Raw genomic sequence first — 27,678 nt, forward strand, 5'->3', positions numbered from 1 at the left:
ATACGTTTGCTAAAGTTATAATTACAGATAATAATTACAGTGTACAATCAATTTTTTTTCAAATTTGCTGTTACACATCGAGAACGACTGAAATAAATAAAACTTTGGATGATTTAATGAGAAGCGAGCTGTTTTCTGACGTCACTATCGTATCCTCCGATGGCAAACATTTTAAGGTGCACAAAAGTATAATTGCGTGCAAAAACGTAGTCTTCAGAGCGCACCTAACCCACGACACGGAAGAAAATAGAACCGGCACAATTTCCAGTCCGTTCGACGCTGAAGTTTTAGAAGAGCTATTGAGATACATTTACTTGGAGCATGTCAATAATTTAGACTCATTGTCGGAGAGACTTTTCATAGCGGCCGACTACTATAAGGTGGACGATCTCAAAGGCATGTGCGAGCTAGACTTGTGCAAACGTTTGACTGTAGATAATGCTCTCGAAATGTATAAACTGGCATATTTGCATTCCGCGACATATTTAAAAAAATATTGTCAGTGGTTTATCGGGATCAACCGAAGGAAGATATCTGAATCTACTGCTTGGACTGAATTTGAACCTTCCGCGTTAATGAAAGATCTGTTACACTCATTTTTATTAGTAATGTAGCCTGTGTAATAGCTATAATGAGCTTGTACTGTGTACAGGGTGTAATAAAACAAAGATTTAAAACTTTAGAGTGAGTATGTGCCACTCGCATATGAAAAATATAGTTTATAGTATTGTTGCGCCACACGGCACGCTGATAAAGAAACAGCGTAAGAGTTACTTTGATTAGATATTTCTACAAAAATGCCACATTATTATGAATTTGCTCATACAGAAATTTAGCAAAGTAACGCTTTCTGCGCTACTACTTTCACAGCAAATAACATAATATACATATACAATGTATGTAAAAGTCACTTACAAACTCTAGAGTTCTATCACTGGGTTTTCTTTACACCTATATTATATTTAAATTTGTAGCATTTATTAAAAAAAATATGTGGTGTATGCAGACTTAACTGAGTGTATTTTGTAGCATCAAGCCATGGCCATTTCTAACCATAACATCTATCATCATAATTCATAATTAAATACAAAACACTGGGTGAACCCTTTTACTGTGATAGTTCGAGTATACTAAAATATTTGACAAAGGCTAAAATTGTAATTATTCTTTAATAAATCTGCTGGGTAAATTTTGAGTTATTTCTTACCTTAACGATATTTACACACTAATTTACTGCATGATGCATCTACGTGTTGCGTTGCAGCGGTTTCAATTAACCTTAAGGCTACATAGCGGCGCCTGCTCCTATAGCATAGCATTTTATTTGAACTTTTGTCGGTTGCGGTAAGCCGCAGTAAAGATGGGAACGGTACCTTTAGTTTATCATAGTATAACACAGTATTTCTATTCTTTTGCATTTCTACCAGGGATGTTGCGGATCCCGATTTTTTTCACATCCGCGGATGCGAATGCAGATGCGGATTTTAAGAGGCGCACATCCACGAATGCGGATGCGGATGTTGCTAATAAATACCTAAAATTCTCGTGTAACAGTGTTTGTGCGCGAACTCCTCCAAAACGGCTCAACCAGTTTTAAAGAAATTGTGTACATACTTACATTCGTTAGACCTGGGAATTGGTTTTTATCTACTTTTTACATTGATACAAACTAAAATAATTTATATGGCAAAACAACGTTTGCCGGGTCAGCCAGTGTAGTATACAACGTAAAATTTTAGTGGTTGTTTTCCCGCAGCAGAACGATTTACACTTGGACGATAGTACTACAATATCAATATCATGCAAGTAATTTTTTGAAAATATTTTGCATAAAGTTGACACGTGCAACTTTATGCCGATAGGCACGAGCGGCAATTACCCAATTTTATTTATGACTAGCTGTTACCCGCGACTTCGTCCGCGTCAACAAAATGTAGAATACATAGGTAAAATATAAAAAAGTAAAAATATGTCCTCCTCCTTTTTGGAAGTCGGTTAAAAAGTAGCCTAAGTTACTTCTTATTACATCAGCTATCTGCTAATAAAAGTCCCGTCAAAATCGGTCCAGCCATTTCGGAGATTAGCCGGAACAAACAGACAGACATACAGACAGACAAAAATTCTAAAAATTGTTATTTTGGTGTAAGTACCGTCTAAATATTCATATGCATGTAGTAAAAACGGTTATTTTAATATTACAAACAGACACTCTAATTTTATTTATATGTAGAGATTTGAATAAAAAAACTTCACAAATCGTTTTACTGCGGGAAAACAACCATTAAAATGTCGCGTAGCTTAATATAAATGAAGAATTAAAACTTCACATTTCACATCCAGTCCTCCGGGCTCCGTGCGAGATTTTTACGCCGGTTCTTCTCGCCGGGTTAGTTCCGCATGAAAATCTGCATTAATTTATTGCGGGTGCGAATGCAGATGCAGATGTCCAAATCTTAGCGGAAGCTCCGCATTTTCGGATGCGGATATTCGCAACATCCTTGATTACTACTATGGCCATGCAATGAGCCTGTCCAAATGAGGCGTTTAACGCGCGAGTCGCGTACTCGCGTGTACCCGAGATCTAGTATTTCCGCTAGCTACATAATATCCCGTTCAGATGCCTACGCGCGATTCCTTACGTAAAACGCGTGCAATGAGCGAGACGCCCGTTTAACGCGCGAGCGACGCGCGAGTCGAGATACTTGGGTGTCATTGCAGCGTCCAGTACTACGCGCGTGTCCGTTGCGAATGGACGTATTTGATAACGATGGAGCGTGATAACTTCGAGTCTTTGTTTGTAACTGGCTGGAAGTTGGAACCCTGCCAGCGTACTAACGCGCGTAAAACGCGGTATCTGAATGCAATAGAAATTGAACCGCGCGTATGGACTCTCGCGTAAAACGCCTCATCGGGCAGGCTCTAAGGCTGCTGGTGGCAAATACAATCTTAAAATCAAAACACCTACGAATAATAAAAACTAATAAGAGTAACTGTGTCAAAAAAATTGTCCACGAGTCTACAAAATGTGACCCGAATACATGCATACTTTATGCATGTATTTGGTACACAATTTTGTGTAAATATAGAAGTGACAATTAATGTCAAGGGCTTTATTTCGTAAAGAGTGTTAGTGTTTAGTTGCTATTGCCATATTTTAGTGTGCGAAAAGGAACCAAATTCAAAACTGTTGAAGTGTTGGGGTAATTACGTTTCCTTAGTTTTTATTATTCGTAGCAAAACACCCTTCTTACCTCAGCGTTAACTTCCTGACCGTCATCAGAGGCGACTCTCATGATGAGGCTGCCGCGGCCCTGCGGCACCAACTTCTTAAATACATCCGTGAAGTTCTTGCTCACTTGCTTGAACGTGAACTGGATAGCCTCCAGTTTGCGATGCTCGAGCGTCTCGATTAGTTCGCGGATCTTCTCGCCACTGGAATAGAAATCGAATAAATAGACATGGGAGAACCATGCTTCGGCACGACTGGGCCGGCTCGACCGGAGAAATACCACGTTCTCACAGAAAACCGGCGTGAAACAGCGCTTGCGCTGTGTTTCGCCGAGTGAGTGAGTTTACCGGAGGCCCAATCCCCTACCCTTACCTTTTATTCCCTTCCTTACCCTCCCCTATTCCCTTCCCTTCCCATCCCTATCCTCCTCTATTACCCTGTTCCCTCTTAAAAGACCGGCAACGCACCTGCAGCTCTTCTGATGCTGCGAGTGTCCATGGGCGACGGAAGTTGCTTTCCATCAGGTGACCCGTTTGCTCGTTTGCCCCCTTATTTCATTAAAAAAAAAATACAATTGTACAATGGAAATCGAGTAAATCAAAATTGAGTAAGAATTGTAAATGTGACTGTGTGTGTCTGTTATCTCCTAACGCTTAAACTTAAAAAATATGAAATCTAGTATGAAAATACTTCGAGGATAGTTTTTGTTGTAGAAAAATGCACGGTTCCTGATAGATAAACGAATTTCAGCGCAACTGAGTTATATATATATATATATATATATATATATATATATATATATATATATATATATATATATATATATATATATATATATATATATATATATATATATATATATATATATATATATATAAGCATATTGTATACAGATTACAGACGTTTTAGTTATAAAAAGTTTTATTATTTTCCGGCAGACATCAGAAAAGGACAAGACATTGTGAAATTATAATGTCTGTGTATGAACCATAAAGTTAATATACCTAGCGGAATAGAGAAACAAAGGCCGGAGCAAGCGAGATGTCACTATCAGTAACACTGCGAGGTAAAAAGAGACGTGTGATACATGACAGCAGAACTCTTTTTTGACGTACAGTCGGCACTTATCGGCACGTTGACAATAATTTAATCTCTAAGAAAGATGCTTGTGTAAGTGTATACGTACATTGTAAATCAATTTCGGTTTCGTTTGACAGAGGGAGATTGTTGCTCTATTTCGCTAGGTATATTAATAAAGTTAATATACTTAGCCTAGCCTGTACAGAAACTTTATACTTGAATCTGGGGGCACGGGAGTGCCCCCGCCAAGATGAGCCAAGCGAAGCGCGCAAGGGCACTACCTACCTTTTCTCGAAACGTTTCGTCGTATTTTTGAACCCTCGTAACTTTGGTTTGAATAATGCCAGATAGTTGAAATTTTTAAGATATAGTGACATGGGTATAGTTATTAAATGCGCAAAGTTTGAATATCGTAGCTATTATACTTTAGATTTTATAGGTGTCCAAAAACCCACAATTTGGTCACTGACTCACCGATCATCAAAACTGTTAGGGTACTTCCTGAAGTCTTGGAAAGCTGAAATTTGGTATGTAACATGATATTAGTACTAAAACAACAAAAAAATTATCAAACCCAACTTAACCTATATCCGTACAATTATAGAGCAAAATTAGGCAAAAATTTGTGTTTTTTGTATGGGAGCCCCCCTTAATTTTTAATTTTATTTTAATATTAAAGTAGACATATAACTAAGGACCTTGAGAAAAATTCAAGTACCTACCTGTTGCTATTATTGATATAGAGCAAAAAAGGCCAAAAAATCGCGTTTGTTGTATGGGAGCCCCCCTTTAATATTACTTTTATTTTATTTTTAGTATTTGTTGTTACAGCGGCAATAGATATACATAATTTGTGAAAATTTCAACTCTCTACCTTTTACCGTTCTTGAGTTACAGCCTAGAGACAGACAGACAGACAGACGGATAGACGGAAAGACGGAAAGACAATGAAGTCTTAGTAATAGGATCCCGTTTTTACCCTTTGGGTACGTAAGTACGTAAGTTCAAAGAATAGTCGTAGTCTTAGCATTTATTTGCAAATATTTAATTAATAAGAATATTTCATTAATTATAATAATAATAATTAGTTACTTAACTATCAATCTATTTCAAGTTTACTTAGCTTGAAACAGATTGATTAGGAATTTTAGGATAATTAGTATAGTAGGTCTTAAAATATATTTTTAATGCAAACAACATCGGTTTACGGTTAGTTAAAAACAAAAAAAAGTAGCTTTGAAAGTTAAACGGCTATACCAAACATCTTCGAGTCATCGATAGTGCGATGTAGGTGCCCAACAGTGACATCTCTTGTCGATTAGAGTGCATTAACAACTATATGAAACTGTTTGTGCAAGCTATATCGCGATGTAGATGACCAGCAGCGACATCTATTATTATCAAGAGGAAAACATAGCGAAAAATCACGTTTGTTGTATGAGAGCCCCCCCGAAATATAAAATTAATTTTGTTTTTAGTATAAATACTAAAAACAAAATTAATTACCACCGATTTTAACTAATGTGTAGAGTTTTTAGATTCTCCTCGTGCGGGTGACACATTATAATATTATTATCAAATATTTTGCCGCGCTTTAGTGTAAAATTAAGGTTTTTAGATTTAGGGCTGAGTATGTAAGGTTAGAAACTTGGCTCTACATGAGATCTCACTACTTTTTGATACGACGAACTATAAAATTATTATGTTCTCATCTTGGCAACATTTTTACATGAAAATGTTTTTGGTGGGATCTTTTTATTAGTAAGGGATTCATTGTTACTTTTCTGTTTAAATTGCAGAGAATAAAGCCATCTAAAACATTAATTAAAGTTTATAATCCATACTAATATTATAAATGCGAAAGTGTGTCAGACCTGTCTGTCTGTCCGTCTGTCTGTCTGTTACCTCTTCACACGCGAACCGCTGAAACGATTTTGCTGAAATTTGGCATGGAGATACTTTCAGTCTCGAGAAAGGACATAGTAAACTTTTAATCCCGGAAAAATGTACGGTTCCCACGCGATAAACGAATTTTGGCGCAACGGAGTTGCGGGCGTCATCTAGTATTTTGTGATTCCCAGAAAACAGTTAAGAATTATTATTTTTTTATGAAATAAGGGGGCAAACGAGCAAACAGGTCACCTGATGGAAAGCAACTTCCGTCGCCCATGGACACTCGCAGCATCAGAAGAGCTGCAGGTGCGTTGCCGGCCTTTTAAGAGGGAATAGGGTAATAGGGGAGGGTAGGGAAAGGAAGGGAAGGAAATATCGGAGGGTAGGGAAGGGAAGGGAATAGGGGAGGGTAGGGAAGGGAATAGGGTAGGGGATTGGGCCTCTGGTAAACTCACTCACTCGGCGAAACACAGCGCAAGCGCTGTTTCACGCCGGTTTTCTGTGAGAACGTGGTATTTCTCCGGTCGAGCCGGCCCATTCGTGCCGAAGCATGGCTCTCCCACGTATAGCCAATAATCTCTCCCACGTAATGTCAATTAATTTTAATACCAAGCATTAAACTGAAGCATTAAAAACTTTCTCGATTACCTCAACCCTATGGGATCTGTACAAGTTTAATTACTCCAAATCTGAAATCACCGTTGTAAAGGTGTAATTTAGGACACTAAACCAAGGGCAGTGCAATTAAGAACAGCCACAATTATCACTAATGACAATCCCAAATATTTATAAATAAGTAAAACTGTACGTTGTTACAGTATTCAAATAATGTTAGTGCTTAGTGTACTTCTTATAGTGCCCTTGGTGAACACTTTAGAATTGGATAAAAAGACTTTTGGTTACATAATAAGTGATGTTGTAAACATTTTCGATATTAATCTATCGAATGGCAAAGACAATGGGATTTCTGAAGACGCTTACATGAATATAACAGATTTGGGTGCGAAATATGGATACGACATAGAAACCCATAGAGTTATCACTGAAGACAGATATGTGTTAAACTTTCATAGAATACCAGCAAAGGTAAAAAATTCTACTGTGGTATTCCTAATGCATGGTCTACTAGATTCTTCTGATTGCTGGGTGCTGCAAGGTCCAAGAAAAGCTCTTGCTTATATTTTAGCCGATGAAGGTTTCGACGTATGGATGGGTAACGCTAGAGGTAACAAATACTCTATAGGACATACGGTACTGAACTCTATGGAGACTGAATATTGGAAGTTTTCCTGGGAAGAAATTGGTCTGTACGATTTGCCAGCAATGATAAACTATATTACAAAGCATACGAATCAAGATGTATACTATATTGGACATTCGCAAGGAACTACGAGTTTCTTCGTTATGAACTCTTTTACGCAAGATGTTAAAGTCAAAATGATGTATGCATTATCTCCTGTTGCTTGGATGGAACACACCAAAAGTCCTATACTGAGACTACTAAACAACGAACTGGTAAAGATTTTGCTACCAACGATCAACGTTCTACCAAGTACGAGGTATTTACGGAGTGTATTCTCAATTCTTTGCCATTTTCTACCAAATAGCTGCGAAAATGCTTTCCAAATGTTCATTGGGACAGACAACAATTTAGTAAATTCCACATTTCTACCGGTTATACTAAAACACTTTCCAACCGAGTCGTCAATATTCCAAATAATACATTATTTCCAACTAATGGATTCTGGAAGATTCTGTCGATATGATCATGGAGTTTTGGACAACTTACTAGAGTATGGCCAAGTGACACCTCCAGATTACAATGTGACCAACATCAATACTCCTATATCTTTGTTTTATAGCAAAAACGATTGGTTGTCTGATGCCTCTGATGTGGCAACTTTGTACAAGAAGCTACCGAATGTCCGAGATAGATATTATATTGATGGCTTTAATCATTTCGATTATATTTACGCCGATGTGGCTAAGTTTGCTGTTTACGAGACTATTATAAAGGACATAAGGAAGTTTGAAGACGGAAATATATAAATAATAATAATAAATATTCTTTATTGTATACATTGTATTTATAAACCTATAGTTCGGTCGGAAACCAATATTTTCATGAGCGTGTGAAAACGACAAACATAGCTATTTGGTCAATGAACGAGTTTCTCTCACAGATATAGATCAATACAGATACCGCATATCGCTCCATGTATATATTGTATGAAAACGAGCGTGCCACTTTTTTACTTTCTACTATGAGTTGTGACGTACCACAGTGTACGGAGGAGACGAAAAATCGGAAATTTTCTATTTTCTTCAATTTTGAATAGGCATTAGTATAATAAATACGAGAGTAGAACACCCGTGTGTCGTGTGTTTTGTTGCTACGACCTACCAAAGATTAGCGATTTTTTGCGGCCCGGAAGCGAAAAATCCATATTTCTCCAAAATTTTTCGTGACGATAGAAACGCTAAATTTTGATAGCTCGTAGCATCAAAACTATTGCGAATTGACACGCGGGTGTTCTACTCTCGCATTCATTTTACTAATGCCTATTCAAAATTGAATAAAAAAGAAAATTTACGATTTTTCGTCTCCTCCGTACACTGTGCGTACCGATGATAAGAAACGTGTCCATTAACAAGGCCAACGTTTCTATTTGAATTTCTACAGCTCAATACGACACTTTTAGGCATTTAGGCATTTTTTAAATTCCGATTAACGTCCGATTCCGATAGCAGACTAAAGAAAAGACTTTCGAAAGACGAGTATTGCTCGTCGTTTGGGAACGCGAAGTACATACACATGCGGTATCTATCTTGATCTTTGTCTGTGGTTTCTCTCTATCTGGCCACCGGACTTAAGTAACATTCTATAAGTTTGCCAATTTAAACTATAAACAAAAGCATGCACTGAATGCACTTAAATATTTATATCAGAAAAATCCTTGTGATGGTTTCGACATCTCCAAGAATCATTGTCAAAACCAATAAGTATTTACAATAATTCAGTTTTGTAAATTTTCCGCAACATACACACATCCCGTCACACTAATCGATAAACGCTGTTAAATCAATACATAGAATATACATAGAACATAGAATTTAGTACGGAGAAACTTGAGTTCTGGGAAATACCATAGGACAGTTTTATCACGGCCAAATGAAAATTAACATAGCAATGGCTATGCGAACAAAATTGCGAGCATATTTTGTTATGTTATATAGCCGATGTGTTGGGCCAATTGTAAAGTATTTTATGAAACTTATTTTCATCAAAACTATTTAATTCAAATAAATAACACTCACCCTATATCCAATTCTTCTTTCCTCTTATACAACTTCTCTTTTTGTTCTGAAAAACTGATGAACTGGTCCAACGCCTTCTTATTCACGTGATTATACTTCTTTAGATGTTGGTTGGCCTTCTCGAGTTCTTTGAAAAGCTGGAAAATAATGACATTTTAACACATAATGGCATTTTTGTACTAGTGTACTACTTACTATGTAATATAACCACAAAATTTGTTATTATGCAGAATAAAGGGCTGTTTTGTTATTTATTTATTGAATACTGCAAGTTGACTAGCAGAGCTAACTGTAAAATCTGATAAAAAGCCCTTCTCTAGTACTACTTTAAGCTAGATATTAATATGATATTTTCTTAACTATCCATAGTAAAAATAACTTTGCATACATTAATAGCATTGAGTTTAAAGGCGCCAACCCACCGCGGCGCACGCTGTGCACGGCCACGCGCACGCGTGGACGTGCACGGATTTATTTCTTTGACTACGTGGGTCAACGTTTCCACTGCCTATGTACACGCTTCCGTGTATCCCGTAGGCCGTGCATACAGGTCAGTTAACAAGAGCTGGCACGACCAACACATTTAAACATTGCGCTTGTGTAGTGTCTGTGAATAAGCACGTGGCGTGACGTCGTACTACATATGCATCATAAAAAGTCTGTCCGTCTCTCTCACGCGCGGTCTATCTTATGAGCGTGAAGAGGACAGTCATTGTTTTTCTTATACTACTGTTTATAAATACAGCGTGATGTTACAAGTCGGTAACGTGTGATCGGCGCGCGGCCAGGGTTCGGAACCGTACGATAGTAATTATCGTACACATACCATAATTTTGTGCGTACGTACGATGTACGATAGCATATTATTATCGTACGCAGATTATTCATCATCATCAGCCTGTTCAGTGCTGAACAATCAGGGTTTATCTGGTTCATGAAAGGCCGTTGGCAACTTGTAGTCGTTTGATGAGTTTTATATTTCATTCTGGTTCGTGACATTTGTGAATATACAATATACGTATACACATTATAATGGAAAGTTGACCTGGTGCTGCAAGCATCACCTGGTAATCAATAGGATATCCAACTCTTCGCCAACTTAGAGCAGAGGTTTCGTGTTTGAGCTTATTTTAATTGCGACAACCAGTAAGAAGTAGATAAACAGTAAATATTTACATGCTGCTGCTGCAGCATCACCTAGATTCTATAGGAACCGAGCTTCGTATGAACCCAAAGTGGAGGTTTCATGTTTGGGCTCATATTAACGGCCTCATCGAAAAGGACATTGATAGAATATGGTAATAATGAGAATATTATTGTGTTGATATGAATTATTCTGCACTATTTAAACCAACAAGTTTAAAAAGTATGAAATAAAATTAAATTAAGAAATTTAAAAAAAACTCCCGCCAAACAACTTTAAAAAGTAATGAAATAATATTAACTGCCTTTAAGTTCCAATAATTCCTAACTTGTGTAAAGTAATATTTTAGTCCTTAATTGTTGTTAAGGTGTGTCGGGGGGCCGCTTATGTAGATGTTTGATTTCACATAACAAGTTTAAGGATCAATTCACAGCGAACTGAATCGAGATAATCAGCGACTTGGCGGCTGTAGGTTGTAGTTCACTTTGCGGTCCCCCGACACACCGTGACAACAATTATGGACTAAAATATTACTTTACACAAGTTTGGAATTATTTGAACTTAAAGGCAGTTAATATTATTTCATTACTTTTTAAAGTTGTTTGGCGGGAGTTTTTTTTAAATTTATTAATTTAATTTTTCTTAGAAAGCGAAGCTTGACGCACGTGCGTAGCCTCTCCGTGCGCCGCGGTGGGTTGGCGCCTTAATGTTACACAATGTTTTATCTTTGTTTGTCAAACGACTTTGAAATGTATCAGAAAAGTTAATATATAATTATATATAATATCTATGGAAGCTTCACACCACGTCAGTCTGGCCCCGTGCTAAGTACCTGAAGGACTTGTGTTACGGGTACCAGACAACGGAAATATATTTAATACTTTTATACTATACATATATTTAAGATTTTTATTATATGAATGTGATATTTAATACACATCCATGGCCTAGCAACTTAGAAAACTGTTTAATTAAAAATTCTATACCTGTTTAAGCGATAGTTTCTGATACTTCGAATGCAATTCAGGCGCGTTGGGCAGTGTGCCGAGCGCGGCTATTTTGTCTAGCGATTCTTGTATTTTTTCTTGCAACAATACTTCTTTGGACGCCATCTTTTCTAAACCTTTAGAGTCTTCCTCCATTTTGTCTTGGGCTTCTTTTTCCTGAAATTAGAAATTATTAATGAAACTTACTTGGTTTACATTTACAAGATGTATTTATGTATGTAGACTAAGTATAAACTTAAATGCACAGTTAAAGATAGTAAGAAAAGTCTTCGCGATCCTGCACAAATCGACATTGACTCAGATCATGGTAAAAAGTAAGTGAATAAAACTTACACTCAGTACAGACTACTCAGTTCTAACTAAATAGGCCAACGGTAACCATTGTTATTTTTATTATACTTTTTGCACACAACAAGGTATAGAGACGGGCTCAAAGCCTTTAGCCTGTATCTTTTTCCTGGCAGGATTCAGAACTAAACCTTTGGGTGATGTATAGACACATGAGGTAGACGCAAATATTTTTTATTTCTATTTAAGTACGTGGGAGAGCCATGCTTCGGCACGAATGGGCCGGCTCGACCGGAGAAATACCACGTTCTCACAGAAAACCGGCGTGAAACAGCGCTTGCGCTGTGTTTCGCCGAGTGAGTTTACCGGAGGCCCAATCCCCTATCCCATTCCCTTCCCTACCCTCCCCTATTACCCTATTCCCTCTTAAAAGGCCGGCAACGCACTTGCAGCTCTTCTGATGCTGTGAGTGTCCATGGGCGACGGAAGTTGCTTTCCATCAGGTGACCCGTTTGCTCGTTTGCCCCCTTATTTCATAAAAAAAAAAATTAAATCTATCATAAAATATTTATCCTAAGATAACTATTTAACTAATTAGACATTAAAAATCTCAAAATATGCACCAAAATAGCCCAAAAACACAGTACCTTAGACCGCCACTTATCCAACTCCAATTTTAGAGCCTTCTCATTCTTCACCGCCGCTTGGACCTTCCGTTCCACCTCCTCTAACTCCTTGTTGAGTTGTTTGATGCGTTTCTCGGTGGAAGTGAGGTCGCCTTTGCTGTTGGCCAGCTTCCGTTTCCGGTCCTCAACGGATATCTCCTGGAGGGCTTGGACGAGCTCGTCCTTACGTCTGAAAGATTCGAAATATTACTTTCTTATTAAAGTTGGGTACATGATGATTTTCAATTCTGTATTTTTGACTACAAGCTCGAAACGGTTTAAGTGTTGTGACAAAGTGTGTGAAAAAGTGGTCTAAGCCGAAAGGGGACCCACAAAGTTTCTATGCTATGGACAATATTTTTTTCTCGCGAATTTCCAAAAGTCATAGAACAAAAGTTGTTTAGAATGTCTTTTCTGTGTTACCCTCTTTCGGTTTACTTTACCACTTTTGAAACACCCTGTATTTGTTCAAGTTTCATTAACTGGCTTATATTACACTCCACTAGATGGTCGAGTGTAAATTGTAATCGATATCTAATATTTACATAGTTGCTGTTAAGCATTTGTGTTTTAACCCACTTTTTTTGTTGAGTTATGAACGCAGTTTGTTTTAAATTATCTTTTTAAGAACATGACTGCATTCATAGCTCAATACATATTATATTTTTTGTGATAGTACACAATTCCTTAACAGCAACCAATTATTATTTTATGATTTCCGTGTAACTTATACCTTATCAAGTTATTAGTGAGTAGATTCTCCAGTTTGTTCTTAGTCGCTTCTAAGTTCATACGTTGGCTGAAAGCCTCCTTATTCTCTTGTGTGAGCCGGCGGATGGCATCGTTTAGTTCATCAACTTTACCCTGATCCGCTGTGGATAGCTGCTCCATAAGTTCCTGAAAAAAAAGGTTTCTAAGGGTTTTTGACTAGTCTATGTAACTATTCCGAGATCCCCAGAACAAACTTTTTTTATTACTATCAAGCTATTTTTTTGTAAGTAGCTTCATTTTAAGGAGACGAACAACAATTTTAGTTGCGAAAAACCTTGAAAGTGTTAGCTAACAGAGATAGAAAGATAAAAATGTTGTTCGTCTTATCAAAATGAAGCTACTCACAAAAAATTAGCTTGATAGTCATAAAAAAAATGTTCAAGGGAACCCTGACTAAATTGAGTAAGTAAGTATGTAAAAAAAACATCAAATATCAGAAGGAGAAGGTATTGTGATTGGTGAATTATTTTTCTTTAAAGATGGATTTTAAAGGAAAATAACAAGTGTATTATTTTTAAAACAGAAGTTGTTACAAATCTTGTCCTTAACCTAAGGTTAACAAACACAGATATTAACTATTGTTTTTTATAAATCGATACGGTTTCCGCTATTTAAATTTAAAAGGGTAGATTCAGAGTTGGTTAAAATGATGTTAAAATCAGAGTTGGTTAATTATTGTATTAGAAGACAATTTATATTTTTATTATTTATTAACCCATCAATCCCCAAGCGACAGCCGGCTGTCGCATAACAATTGAAAATTCTGTCTGCGATTCCCACGATCGAGCCATTAATATTTGTATTATTACTTCTACTACAACTAATAATAATAATATGCAGGTTTATTATGAATATTTACCTGGTGTAACTCAGACTCCAGTCCCTCTTTAGTAGCCTGCATAGCCTCTAAGCTGGATCTGCACTGAGCTAGCGATCTCTCTTTTGGTCCTCTAGACCTCTCTATCGAAGCCAATTCTTCTTTCATTAGCCGGATATCGGCTTTGACCTTGTCGAATATGTCCCTGAAAAGAAAATAGAACAGACAGTTCATAGCAATATTGACAGTGAAAACAGTAAACATCAGAATCTCGAAAGGAACGTTTCAATAAAAAAAAAAAATATGAATGCAGTCTTGTTCTAAATGATTTAAAGAACATGACTGTATTCATAACTTAATACGTAATTTTTTGTGGGATGATACATAATTTATTAACAGCGTCCAATTAAAATTTTGCACTACACAATTCACGTAAATTATATTATATTACACATGGTAGGCAAAAAAATGCGACTTTCTCAATGTCCTTCGACAGTTTAATGCGTTGCCCGTAAAAGGGTCTATTTAATATATTATGCTCAAAATGCATTTTTTTGTGGACTAATTAAAACACAAAGATAAAAAAAAATTAAAATAATAAATATCATTTTTTGTTATAAAGGTGGTTTTATTTACTTAGTTACATAACAATAAAGACAAATCAAGTGACCAAAGTCTTTATAAACAAAAAGAAAACAGTTAGGTATATCTCAGTAATACATTTTTGCACATAGACCCTTTTACGGGCAATGCATTCAATTATTATATTAATGCATTGTACTCACTTAGCCTTCCCCTGTTTAGTCTCCGTCCGTTGCATATCCGACACTATACTGTTGATGGTACTCTCCGTCTTGGACAGCTCCTGTCTGAGCGCCCCCAACTCCTGCTCCAACGCGCCAATCTGTTCCATGAGCTCTGAGCGTGTCTTCTGCATCTCGAGACGCGAACGGGACTGGTTGAAGTAACCACCGGTGAGGGAACCTTTCGATGATACCTGTGTACGAAAAAATATAGTATATTTACATCTACCGAAGATATGTTTTTTTTATTAAGGCAAACGAGCAAACGGGTCACCTGATGGATAGCAACTTCCGTCGCCCATGGACACTCGCAGCATCAGAAGAGCTGCAGGTGCGTTGCCGGCCTTTTAAGAGGGAATAGGGTAATAGGGGAGGGTAGGGAAGGGATTAGGGTAGGGGATTGGGCCTCCGGTAAAGTCACTCACTCGGCAAAACACAGCGCAAGCGCTCTTTCACGCCGGTTTTCTGTGAGAACGTGGTATTTCCCCGGTCGGGCCGGCCCATTCGTGCCGAAGCATGGCTTTCCCACGTATAAATGTTGTGTTTTTATATATTTATTGTGTATAATAGTACAAATCGAAGACATAAACCAATAAATTTACTTTGTAGTTTATCTCAATTACAATAACATGATTATTTGACTTTTTATGCCCAAAAAAAACTTGAGCAGTATACTGTTCACATCTTAGTAACCTTTTAAATATTTACCGTTTCCGTGGGAATGTCGTGATTAAATGTAGCTCACATTACTGCAAAGTTTCCACGACAGAGTTACTCCCGTGGTACGCATATTTCATTATTTTAAATAAACAAAATTGATGTCAAACAAAGCTTCGTAAAACAACCGATTGTAGTTAAATTTTGGGGGCTATTCAAGCCCCCAAAATTTAACTACAATCGGTTCAGTAGTTTTGGCGTGAAAACGTGACAGACAGAAATAATTTCGTATTTATAATATTAGTATGGATATCTCACCTGATCTCCCTCCAACGTGACACAATCTAGATGGAACTGTTTGCCGAGCTCCGTAGCGCATTCCAAGTTCCTGCAGATAAGAGTCTTGCCGAAGATATATTTCATGGCCTTAGCGTACTTCGGATCATACTTTAGCTTCTGTACCATGGCTATGGCGTTCTGAAAGGATATTTTTATATATATATTTTTTTAAATGAAATAAGGGGGCAAACGAGCAAACGGGTCACCTGATGGAAAGCAACTTCCGTCGCCCATTATGGACACTCGCAGCATCGAAGAGCTGCAGGTGCGTTGCCGGCCTTTTAAGAGGGAATAGGGTAATAGGGGAGGGTAGGGACGGGAAGGGAAGGGAATAGGGGAGGGGAGGGAAGGGAATAGGGTAGGGGATTGGGCCTCCGGTAAACTCACTCACTCGGCGAAACACACTGTTTCACGCCGGTTTTCTGTGAGAGCGTGGTATTTCTCCGGTCGAGCCGGCTCATTCGTGCCGAAGCATGGCTCTCCCACGTATATTCTTAGATAGTGAATATTTTTTAGATTTATTAAGGAGACCTTAGGTCAGCCTTTCCCAAAGTGGGAGATAACGCCCCCTTGTGGGCGCTGAAGGTCTAAAGGGTTCAATTTTATATTGAAACAAAGGGGACGGCAAGACATAATTTGGTTTGGGACCAAGAAAAAAAAATGGGGGCGTTGTGTAGAGGCTTGGGGGATGATTTATTTTATCTGAATGCATTTTATATTGAAACAAAGGGGACACTAAGGCATAATTTGTTTTCAAAATGGGCAGCAGACAAAATAAGTTTGGGAACCCCTGCCTTAGGTACTCAGTACTCATTTTAAAGTTTGATATAATATATTAATATAATATAGTTATAAATATTCATATAACGTAAAAAATTATACAGAGCAGTTACTTCGCTTCGCCCAAAATATATTGTATAAATCATTTGATAACGGTTGAAAGGGTCCATGTTATTGTCTGCCCTGGCCTTAACTACTGTGGTCTGTAACAGCACGACTACACAGAAAAAAACTATGTTGTCAAACCAAATATTGATTTGGTTTGACAATCAATCAATATTAATTATCATTCTCGTGTACAGTCAATTTATTGCTTGCTTCGCTAAAATATCATTCTCATATTTCATGCAAAAACGAAAAATAAAAAACACATTTCATCAATAAAAATTAACTAAGACAGGCTAGCAGGGGTAAACTTTATTAGGCTATAATACCTAGCCAAAAATATACTGCACTTACATTATCATTAGGGTACACCATATCCCTCACTTGCAACCTATTAAGCGGCATGAAGGTCACCTCTCCGGGTAGATTCTGTCTGTTCATCTCCTTCAGAATCTTGGTACCGACCGTGTCTGATTCCACTATGTGATGGAATAACCTGTTGCCTGCTGTCACCTGAAAATGTATAATATCATCTTGCATTATCCAATATTTATGTAGCTATAGGCCACGCACATTAGGAAAAATTTTACGAATAATAAAAACTAAGGAAACATAACTCCCATACTTCAACCGTTTTGAATTTGGTTCCTTTTCGCACACTAAAATATGACAATAGCTACGAAACACTAATACTCAAATTTACGAAATAAAGCCGTTGACAATAATTGTCACTTCTATAATCTATATATTAATACGCGAGAGAAAAACTTTGTGTCCCTTTTGACGAAAAATGGGGAAACGTAGGTGAATGAAATTTTGCACAGTTATCTATACTAATATTATAAATGCGAAAGTATCTCTGTCTGTCTGTCTGTCTGTCTGTCTGTCTGTCTGTCTTGCTTTCACGCCAAAACTACTGAACCGATTGCAATGAAATTTTGTATACAGTTATTCTAGAGTCTGAGAAAGGACATAGGCTACATTTTGAAGTGGGAAAATATCTTATTTCCATGAAAATTTCGATGAAAATGAATTCGCATTGCGCGTGGCCAGCGCTCATCCCGGGGGTCCTGGGTTCGAGTCCCGCAGGCGGAACAAAAAGTTTTCAATTTTCCTGGGTCTTGGATGTGTATTAAAATAAAATTTCAAAAATCTTAAACATATTTTATGTATAATATTATAAAAAATCCAGAAATATATCAATGGAATGAACATTTTAGTTCTAATACGATTCAACAGATGGCGTTTTATTTTTTACTTTATTGTAACATAGAACTAATCATACTTATTAGTTAGTATGTTTTTGTTTATAGTTTTTAATACGTTAGAATATGATGTTTAATAATATTATAATCCATACTATACTAATATTATAAATGCGAAAGTATCTCTGTCTGTCTGTCTGTCTTGCTTTCACGCCAAAACTACTGAACCGATTGCAATGAAATTTTGTATACAGTTATTCTAGAGTCTGAGAAAGGACATAGGCTACATTTTGATGTGGGAAAATATCTTATTTCCATGAAAATTTCGATGAAAATGAATTCGCATTGCGCGTGGCCAGCGCTCATCCCGGGGGTCCTGGGTTCGAGTCCCGCAGGCGGAACAAAAAGTTTTCAATTTTCCTGGGTCTTGGATGTGTATTAAAATAAAATTTCAAAAATCTTAAACATATTTTATGTATAATATTATAAAAAATCCAGAAATATATCGATGGAATGAACATTTTGGTTCTAATACGATTCAACAGATGGCGTTTTATTTTTTACTTTATTGTAACATAGAACTAATCATACTTATTAGTTAGTATGTTTTTGTTTATAGTTTTTAATACGTTAGAATATGATGTTTAATAATATTATAATAATATTATATATATACTAGCTGTTGCCCGCGACTTCGCCCGCGTGGACTTTAGTTTATAGCGCGCGGTGTCAACAAAATTTGTGTCAAATTTAAAAACTTTTTAAAACCCTGGTAAGTGGTACCCCTCTTAGGGCCGCGCTACACCGGAATGGCAGCGCTGAAAGTGCTCGCCTCGCATGGCAGCTCCATTCCGGTGTAGCGCGGCCCTTAATTAATCAAAATACCCAAAAACAGCTATGCAGTGTGCACATAATCTATACTAATATTATAAATGCGAAAGTATCTCTGTCTGTCTGTCTGTCTGTCAGTCTCGCTTTCACGCCAAACGCCAAAAGTATCTCTGTCTGTCTGTCTGTCTGTCAGTCTCGCTTTCACGCCAAACGCCAAAACTTCCGAACCGATTGTAATGAAATTTTGTATACAGATAGTCTAAAGCCTGAGAAAGGACATAGGCTACTTTTTTTACTGGAAAAAAGGGTTGTAAGGGGGTGAAAATGCGTAAATTTGTTCAAATTAAGTTAGTTCCAACAATTCATAATAGATGGCGCCGTGCGTCTTCTACATCGCGCTGACGCTTGCTCAAAAGTCTTTCTATAAGACGTGGTATCATCTTTCATTTAAGTTTCGATTTTTTTCGGTATTAAATAACTCAGTACTTTATCTGTGCAGTGATGTAACCTTAAATCTATCAATGATAAATAGTTTATGGGTAAAGTTGTGTAATTGGAGGGCTAAATAAGCTTTAAAATTTGGCATAAAATATAAAGTTTAATATAAAAAAATGAAATACTTATTGTGTGCACACTGCACAGCTGTATTGATTTAAGGGGTACCAGGGTTTTTTTATAAAAGCTTTTGACACCAATTTTGCTGACATCGCGCGCTATAAACTGAAGTCCACGCGGACGAAGTCGCGGGCAACAGCTAGTAGTTTATATGGTGAAGGAGTGCATCGAGTTATTTTGAAATTATTATGCTTTTATCATACATTTTTTTAATAAATAAAACATTACACACACTCGGAAAGATGACAGATTTTTGATTGTCAAGCCTATGCATACGAATTATACTCTTTTATTTATGGTTGAAGTCTGTTGACAACAAGTTGTCACATTGAAAATGGATTATAGTTTTTTTATTGAATCTGAGATACTATTAAAGGGCCCATTTACGCTTATGCAATGCTTACACAGCCAGTCTGAGATCAGCTGAGTGAGAGTCATGTGAGTGGCTGTACTCACCTCAACAGCGGTATATATAGTCTTGTCACAGGAGAAGTTCTCTATGACCGGGCCGTAGTACTGTGTGGCGACGTTCGCCCAGTCCCCGCCTCGCTCCTGAAACGTCTCGAGCACTTTCCGCACGCTGTCACGACCGTTTAGGATGGGCTAGAAAATTAAAAGTTATTGCTGGAATTAGGCCGAATTTCACCAACGACTGTTGTTAGTATTAGGTTACCTCTTTCGTTTTTCATATGAATGAAAGAGAAGACATGACATTTTAACATCCTGTTAACACTAATAGACATTGGTGAAATTGGGCCTAGATGATATTAAGATTTTTAGCAACAACTTCAAGTATTTAGTACTGAAGAAATTTATTCATAGGCAGATGGCGGACTTACGGAATACGGTCGGATTATATTAAATCAATGTTAGCCATTAGCTATCGGCTAGGCTTGACATAATCCGATCAACTTACGTATGCCTGCCTGCGAGCTGATTCATAATTCTAGCTTGATTCGAATTTGGAAACACGCCTAATGTTGGCAATTGTTATTGCATTGTTATGCGGCAAGTGTCAAGTCAAAACGTTATTCGCGGGGAGGGCTTATTAGCTATTGCGCAGGGAAGTTGTCAAATCAAAAGAACAAGGGGCATTTTTGTATGGATGCCGTACCCAAGCTGTAGCACATCCACACATATATCAAATGAAAGGGCTTGAAAAGCTGAACATTTTATTGTATGACGTAAAATCTCTAAACCATGGTAGAAAAAAGTAACGAGGGTAGAAGGTAAAAAAAATAGCAAAAAAACACCCTGTATTATTGCATCAATTTATAGTGTTGCTGGTAGGGAATTATTTCTGGAAAGTAATTGTATATGGCAAACTTGAGGAAAGTGTTGTATTTCAGTAAATTGTTTCTACCCTCGTTAACTTTTTTATCCCATGGTTTAGAGATTTGTCGCCATATAATAAAATGTTCAACCTTTCAAGCCCTTTCATTCGGTATATGTCTCAAAGTGCTACATCAGTGGGTATGAAATGCCCCTCCTTTGGCATTGTGAATCAAGCTCAAACATCTCTTATTAGAGATTTTGGCGTATAATTTGCTTTCTTCTTTTCATACCTTTCCCGCCATAGAACGTAGTGCTTGATCTGCCTTGGCTAAGTCATCTTTAAGGGACGAGAGATTCTGGGTCAATGTAGTCTCCTTACGCCAAAGTTCACTGAAAATAAAATTAAACTACAGAAAAAAAATTTATAAAAGACACTTTTCTTATCATTGGTACGTCACAGTAGATAGGTAAAGAGTGGCACGCTCGTTTTCATACAAATGGAGGGAGGGACATGTGGTATCTGTCTTGATCTATATCTGTGTAAGTAACTTACTTTCTAGTGCTCTGCTCCTGGTCCTTTTTCTTCTTACACTCGTAGTACTGTTTGTTGTGCTCGTCTATAGCCACCCTCTGTCGTTCCATCTCCTTAGTGGTGTCTTCTATACGTTTCTCGAGCTCGGTCAGTTTCACACCGTCCCTGCGGAGATCTTCTCGGAGTTTGTTCTCGTGGTCCTTCTTGTCTTTGAGCTGCTTGCTTAGTGACCTACAAGGTGAAATATAATAAATAGTGATGTCTAGTCTGTTTCAGACAAGCTCGACGCCTATTAGGATATACCACAACAGCGATAAGCGAACTTCATCTTCTTCTTAGTTTAATGGCACCCAAAGATGCAGGGATTCTGCCAGTGTCGAGTTAAAAAAAGCAAAAATACGAAATTTCAAATTTACTTCGAGTTTACGTACTTGTAACCTGCAAAATGCTTAAGATTACAATGCTTGATTGATATTTAAATTTTAAACAAACTGTATTTACTATTTTTTGATAAATATATTTGAAAAAGGAATATTACATAATATTCTTCTTAAATTTCTAAACTTAACTCACTAGTATACTTAAAGTCCATTACTCACTTTAGCTCCTTCTCAATCCACCTATCTCTGTCCTGCTTTGATGTGAACTGTGTCCCTCGTCCCTGTTTAGCGTACAACTCCTGTCGTTTCTGTTGGTTGAGCGCTAACGCCCTAGTACATTCCTCCTCGCGAGCTTTCATCTCCTCGTATTTCGGCTTCAACTCCTCTAGCTCCCTCTCTTTCTCAGCTATCTGCTGTCTCAGTCTTTCAAGTTCCGCTTCCGCTCTTTCCTGAAAACATTGCGTTACATTAAATTAAGAGTTATAAGTTACAAGAATAACCCTTCCTCCAAATTCCTTCAAATTTCGTTTTTTTTAATCTTCATGTTGCTACTCCTAGCGTAAGTACGTTAATGCACAGGCCAGTAATCAGTATATTTCGAAACGAATCAATAGTGAATGATTGGGGGGACCCGTTGTAATTAACTTTAATAAATAAATAAATAGTATAGAGTATAGACTAAATAATAGACTGATGATTAAAGTTTATGACTTTGTTGGGTTATTATTGTTGCAAATATAACACTTGTATCAACTGCAACAGTACGTAATGGCCAGCCAGAATAACTATTATATTCAATTTTGTGTACCAATATATTATTTTGTTTGAATACTTAAGACAAAAAGTTTTTTTTCCAGCTCTCACTATTTAAGACGTATACCTTAGACTTATTATCTCCATCGACATCATCAGTCAAGTCTTTGATGGCCAGCTCCAGTTTAGTTTTCTCCCGCAGCAGCTGCTGTTGTTCTGTGGACATAATGTCTTTCTCCTCTCTAGCCGCCGCCACGTCTTTACGCGCCTCTTTCAGTTTCCTGATATTAACCAAAATTAGAGGCATTTATAAAGAATTACTAAAAATTAATTGAAAATTTAGAAGACCTGAATTTTTAAACACGCATTCTCATTAAGTGCCAACGCTAAAACACGAGCGGATTAGGCGCGGGCGCACGCGTCGTTAGGCCGCCGCGGGCGAGCGGGCACCCGTCGCGTGCGCCCATCTCATTTAGCGCTGCTAGTATAATTTTTATGTCGAGCGTGTACAGTTGTGTTAAGTAGGTTACCATGGATTATTTACTAATTTATTATTTGGCAAAAAGAAGTCAAAGGAAACAACGTCGATTCCGAAAAGCGTGCGCTCGCGTCCGCGCTCCGTCGCACGCGCCTGCGCTGCCCGTACTATTTTTTATTTTACACACGCGAGCGTGCGCCCGCGCGAGTTTTAGGGCCAAAGCTAAAACTCACGCGGGCGCACGGTCGCATGTGTATAATGAAAAATAGTATGGCCAGCGCAGCTGCGTGCGTCGGAACGCGGACGCGGGCGACGGACTGTCACACGCTCGACGGACGGGCGGGCACACGGCGCGGGCGCACGCTTTTCGCAGTCGACGATGTTTTCTTTGACGACTCGTCCGCATTCGCACGTGTTTTAGCGTTGGCCCTTAAGATGTATGGCGGAAATGGAGAGGGTAATCTGCGTATGTGTTCAACACCTACCAATAACATACAGTACCTGCTAACAATGTGCAGTCATTATGTAATCACGATCTACGAATTACTATAATTAATTAGTGTGAGACACTCATAAAAAAAACATTGTCCAGAAAGTAACACTCATAAATTATTGAGGCCTTCATGCAGTTACTGAAACATACATTCTTCATGAATCCTGCAGGCTGTAGACACAAAACTCTGACACTCCCAAATTCATACATAACACGGTTCCTTCAATTGTTAAGTAAGGGTTTTAGTATCAATGTTTTTACCTGTTAGACTCCCTTACATGGTCCTGTGCTTCTCTGACCATGTCGGCATAGTGCTGTTGTTCTTTACCACTGTTTGCGCGCATTTTCTCCAGCTGCACACAAAGTATAATTTCAATGTTTGTAAAATGGAAAGTAAACTGACTTTGGAATAGATAGCTTTAATAATTTACACAGAAAACAATTATTCTCCAGCCGTAATACAAAAAAATGTCAAATATTTAGGAAACATAAGCATTAAGCATACACAAATTTATTTTAATAAGAAAAGACATAGTTACAATAATCTTATTATCATTGCTAAGATTAGCTCATTTTTCAGAATTTTGATAACATAATGACCTTCGTCTAGTTCAAAAACTAAATGGGTGAGGACTGAGAAGAGAAGAAGAAAAACTTACAAAGGGTATTTAATAAACTTACCCATAATAATTCAATTTTATGATTTATATTTACTATGTACTTCATTTTACAGTTTGAGGACCTACCTCCTCTAACTTGCGTTTGTTCTCTCTGTGTTCGGTGTCATGTATTATGAACTCCAGCACTCTCCTTGCTCGGTCCCATTTCTGATACTCCTTCAATTCCTCTTTCTCTTCTTCTAAAGTTTTCAGACGCTCCTCAATTGTTTGAAGAAAGTCATTGATTTTCTCCACCTAAACATACAAGAAATAAAACAGAATTATTACTTATCCATCAACTTCATTAAATACAGTACAAGTATAATATTATTAGATGAAACAAGACATAAAAATTTTGCTGCAGATGTTATTTTTAAGAAATACGAAATTCAATTTTTTATAATAAAAGAACTTTAAGAAAATAATTAGAATGAATTAGGGATACAATTATTACTTCATTATAAAAGTAGCCTTTCGAAGCGAACGTCTATAGTGTCAGTGAGGCCGTGACAATGAAAATTGTATGGTTTGAAGTCGAGCACAGCGCGCAGCGACATTAACGCATCTGTGACGTCACTTGCCTACGCGGAATCATACATTTTTTTATAGTCGCGGCGTCACTGACGATATAGACGCTCGTTTCGCAAGGCTACCTTTGCCTAAGCCTACAATCAATTAACATCAACAACAAAGTTGCTAGTAATAACAGTAGCATATTGAATCAAAAATAAGCATACCTTTCCAACTGTTTCTTTGAGGATTGTGACAGATTCCTCTCTGCGTTCATCGTAAACTCTAGTTCCGGCAACTTCTCTTAGTAGTTTCAATCTGTGGGAGTCCGGAGCTATTGCCATTTGATTGATCTGTTAAAAGCAATACATTAAATAAATTGAGATTTTAGAATATAGTATTTGATGTTGTGTTAAAGAATTCATTCATATAATAATGTTAATGATTGTTTTTGCTAATATTAGTATACTCATTCTAGATCATAAAATTAATCAAACATAGAAACACATTCCCATTGAACCAATTTAAGGTGTTAAAAGTATGTTATGTACATAATTTTTAGTGTTATCAAACTAACAAAATTTTGAAAAGCAAATATAAAGACAAAAAACTTACTTTTCCCTGTTTAACAATATAGTAGGGATTGGAATTGGATAATCCAGCACTTTCTAGAAGATTCAACACCTCAGATCGGGGAACAACTTTCTTGTTGAGGAAAAATTGATCCTTTTTAGAACCAATAACTCGACGCAAGAAAATCTCATCCTTTTCAATCTGAAAATAAACAAAAAGATTGCCATTTTGGTAAAATAGTTTAGTATCAGTGTAAAATTCTATACAATTGCAATAAAGAAAACTTATCAAACTGTATGAAAAGCTATAAATTAGCAATAAAGAAAAGATTTACTTATGATGTGTTGAATATTAATACCTCGATAGTGGAAAAACCAGACACTATAACTTAGCTATTGTTATCCCGGTCGCCGGTGAACGCTTGGAGCTTGAAGCATTAAGTAAACTTCAATGAATTAATAAGTTTACAACAATACTGGTCAAGCACAGTATTTTAATATTATACTTACAGGAATTCTGTTATCGGAGTTGTCAAATATAATTTCCACAAAGGCAGATATAACCCTGGGTCCTGTGCCCTCGTGAAGCAGAGCGAGCCTCTGCTCAGGCCGAAGGTGCGAGAACTCATCGCTCAACACGAATTGTATAGCTGGAAAAAAGATACACAATACAAACACTGCTTAGAATGTAGGGCAAAACTTTGGTTGATAAGTATTTACCGTGGAAGAAATTACTCTTGCCGGATCCATTTCTTCCTACTACCACATTGTGCCTTTTATCAAACGGTTCTACGACGATTTGCTCCCGATAACTCTTGAAACCCTGAATGATTACCTATAAACAAAAAACCACAACATTTCGGTAACACGTCAACATAACACAACACCATGATTAAAGTTACTTATTTTATAGAAATAATAAAAAACACAATAACAAATTTATAATTACTTGTTTTATATGCATTTTGAATGCGAAATAAACACAATAATCACAAAAATTCACAAGAGAAAAGCATTAGCCGCCATTTCTGATTTGACATTGACAATGACAAGTGTGAAGTGAGTACGGTAGTGACAGACCGCAGACAGTAGGCGCTTGTCAACTCCTTCTTCTACTTTTTGTCATATTTTAGCAAAAGTGCAAGCCAGTTTTTTATATTTTTGAACTGCAAGGAACATCACGTATCATTGCATTAGCTATTTGACCGAGCTTTGCTCGGTATTCGATAAAACACAAATTAATTGACATTTTCTAAAAATGATTCTTTTTTTAGAAAATGTCAATTATTTTTCTAAATCCATTTTTTGCACACAGGCGCCAGGAGCCCTTATGGGGGCCCTGGCCATAGCCCGTATTACACCGTATTAATTACCATCTGGTTTCTGATATTACGTATACCGATGGTAGCTAGGCCTGGGCACCGCATGACGTCTTCGCTTATTATTTGCCGGTACCTTGCAGCTTGCAACTGTTTACATCGGAATCCAAAGTCTAATTAATAAGGTTTACACTTTACAGCAGCGGTCGGCAACCGTTTGGCAGGCAAGGGCCACAAGGTGGCAAAACAACTAAAGGCGGGCCGCAAGCCTCATACTCGTATTAACCCTAGAAGCTCAGTATAACTACACATAATGAAGGGAATTAAGTTTAGTGTTTGTTTTAAAATGACACAAACAGCTACGTTCAATTCTTAGTTAATACTGGAAATATTAGAAAACACTGTTTTTGATACGTCTAATAACTTATTCATAACACATTCACGGGCCGCAAGTAAGACGTTCGCGGGCCGCATGCGACTCGCGGGTAGCGTGTTGGCGACCGCTGCTTTACAGTAAATAATGTGTTATTTGAAACATATTTTATGGTCGAAAGTCGAAACACGTCTTCAATTAATAAATTTACTTAACTATAATAATTATAATATTATTATTATATTCTCTTTGTGTACTTCGTAACTTAGATTACTGCTACGAATAATAAAATATACCTACTAAGTAACTAAGTACTTATTTGTAATAGTACCTATTTAATTCGTAGCAGTAATCTTTACGAAATTTTAAACAGTAATCACTATCCTACCAATAATAATTATTATTGGTAGGATAAAATATAGTTTTTTGGTAAAAATCATAGGGAAGTGAATATTGCACAATGCACGGGTACTTAAGCAGTAGAAATGGAATGTCAAGGTTAACTTATAAAAGTACGCGAGTATCTTTTTGTATTATTTTGAATACTTACCTACCTTTACTGGTTTAAAAAAACCCGCTAAAATGTCTGTAGACTTGGCTGGTCCAGCTACCTACTTAGTGATAATCATCGTTGTAAGTACCTACTATTTTACCAAGTCTACCGATATTTTGACTAGGCAAGATAAAAATCAAATTGCACACACAATCAAAAAACGTTTTTTCAATTTTGATTCTAGGTTCTGGTTAATAACTTAAGGTAAGTAAATGAGGAATAAATTAAAACAGC

General features: G+C 37.1%; 1 protein-coding gene across 1 annotated transcript in view; it reads right to left on the reverse strand.

Annotated features, from left to right (window-relative positions):
* The window catches only part of LOC121733711 (structural maintenance of chromosomes protein 3), a 32,849-nt gene extending 6,619 nt beyond the window's left edge, over positions 1-26,230 (reverse strand). The window contains exons 1-21 of the mRNA XM_042124057.1: positions 26,149-26,230; positions 25,920-26,034; positions 25,710-25,849; positions 25,243-25,401; positions 24,855-24,980; positions 24,205-24,372; positions 23,720-23,811; positions 22,615-22,768; positions 21,954-22,183; positions 21,376-21,585; positions 21,113-21,212; positions 20,004-20,150; positions 17,251-17,409; positions 15,991-16,149; positions 14,998-15,209; positions 14,255-14,417; positions 13,358-13,521; positions 12,607-12,814; positions 11,651-11,827; positions 9,521-9,657; positions 3,252-3,432 (exon numbers count right to left, since the gene is read on the reverse strand). Of these exons, the coding sequence (XP_041979991.1) occupies positions 3,252-3,432; positions 9,521-9,657; positions 11,651-11,827; positions 12,607-12,814; positions 13,358-13,521; positions 14,255-14,417; positions 14,998-15,209; positions 15,991-16,149; positions 17,251-17,409; positions 20,004-20,150; positions 21,113-21,212; positions 21,376-21,585; positions 21,954-22,183; positions 22,615-22,768; positions 23,720-23,811; positions 24,205-24,372; positions 24,855-24,980; positions 25,243-25,401; positions 25,710-25,849; positions 25,920-26,034; positions 26,149-26,163 (3,216 nt within the window). The 5' untranslated portion in view covers positions 26,164-26,230. The remainder of the gene's footprint in view (positions 1-3,251; positions 3,433-9,520; positions 9,658-11,650; positions 11,828-12,606; positions 12,815-13,357; positions 13,522-14,254; positions 14,418-14,997; positions 15,210-15,990; positions 16,150-17,250; positions 17,410-20,003; positions 20,151-21,112; positions 21,213-21,375; positions 21,586-21,953; positions 22,184-22,614; positions 22,769-23,719; positions 23,812-24,204; positions 24,373-24,854; positions 24,981-25,242; positions 25,402-25,709; positions 25,850-25,919; positions 26,035-26,148) is intronic.
* Positions 26,231-27,678: the final 1,448 nt, after the last annotated feature.

The sequence above is a fragment of the Aricia agestis genome, chromosome 14 (genome assembly GCF_905147365.1).
Source record: "Aricia agestis chromosome 14, ilAriAges1.1, whole genome shotgun sequence".
Lineage (NCBI taxonomy): Eukaryota > Metazoa > Arthropoda > Insecta > Lepidoptera > Lycaenidae > Aricia > Aricia agestis.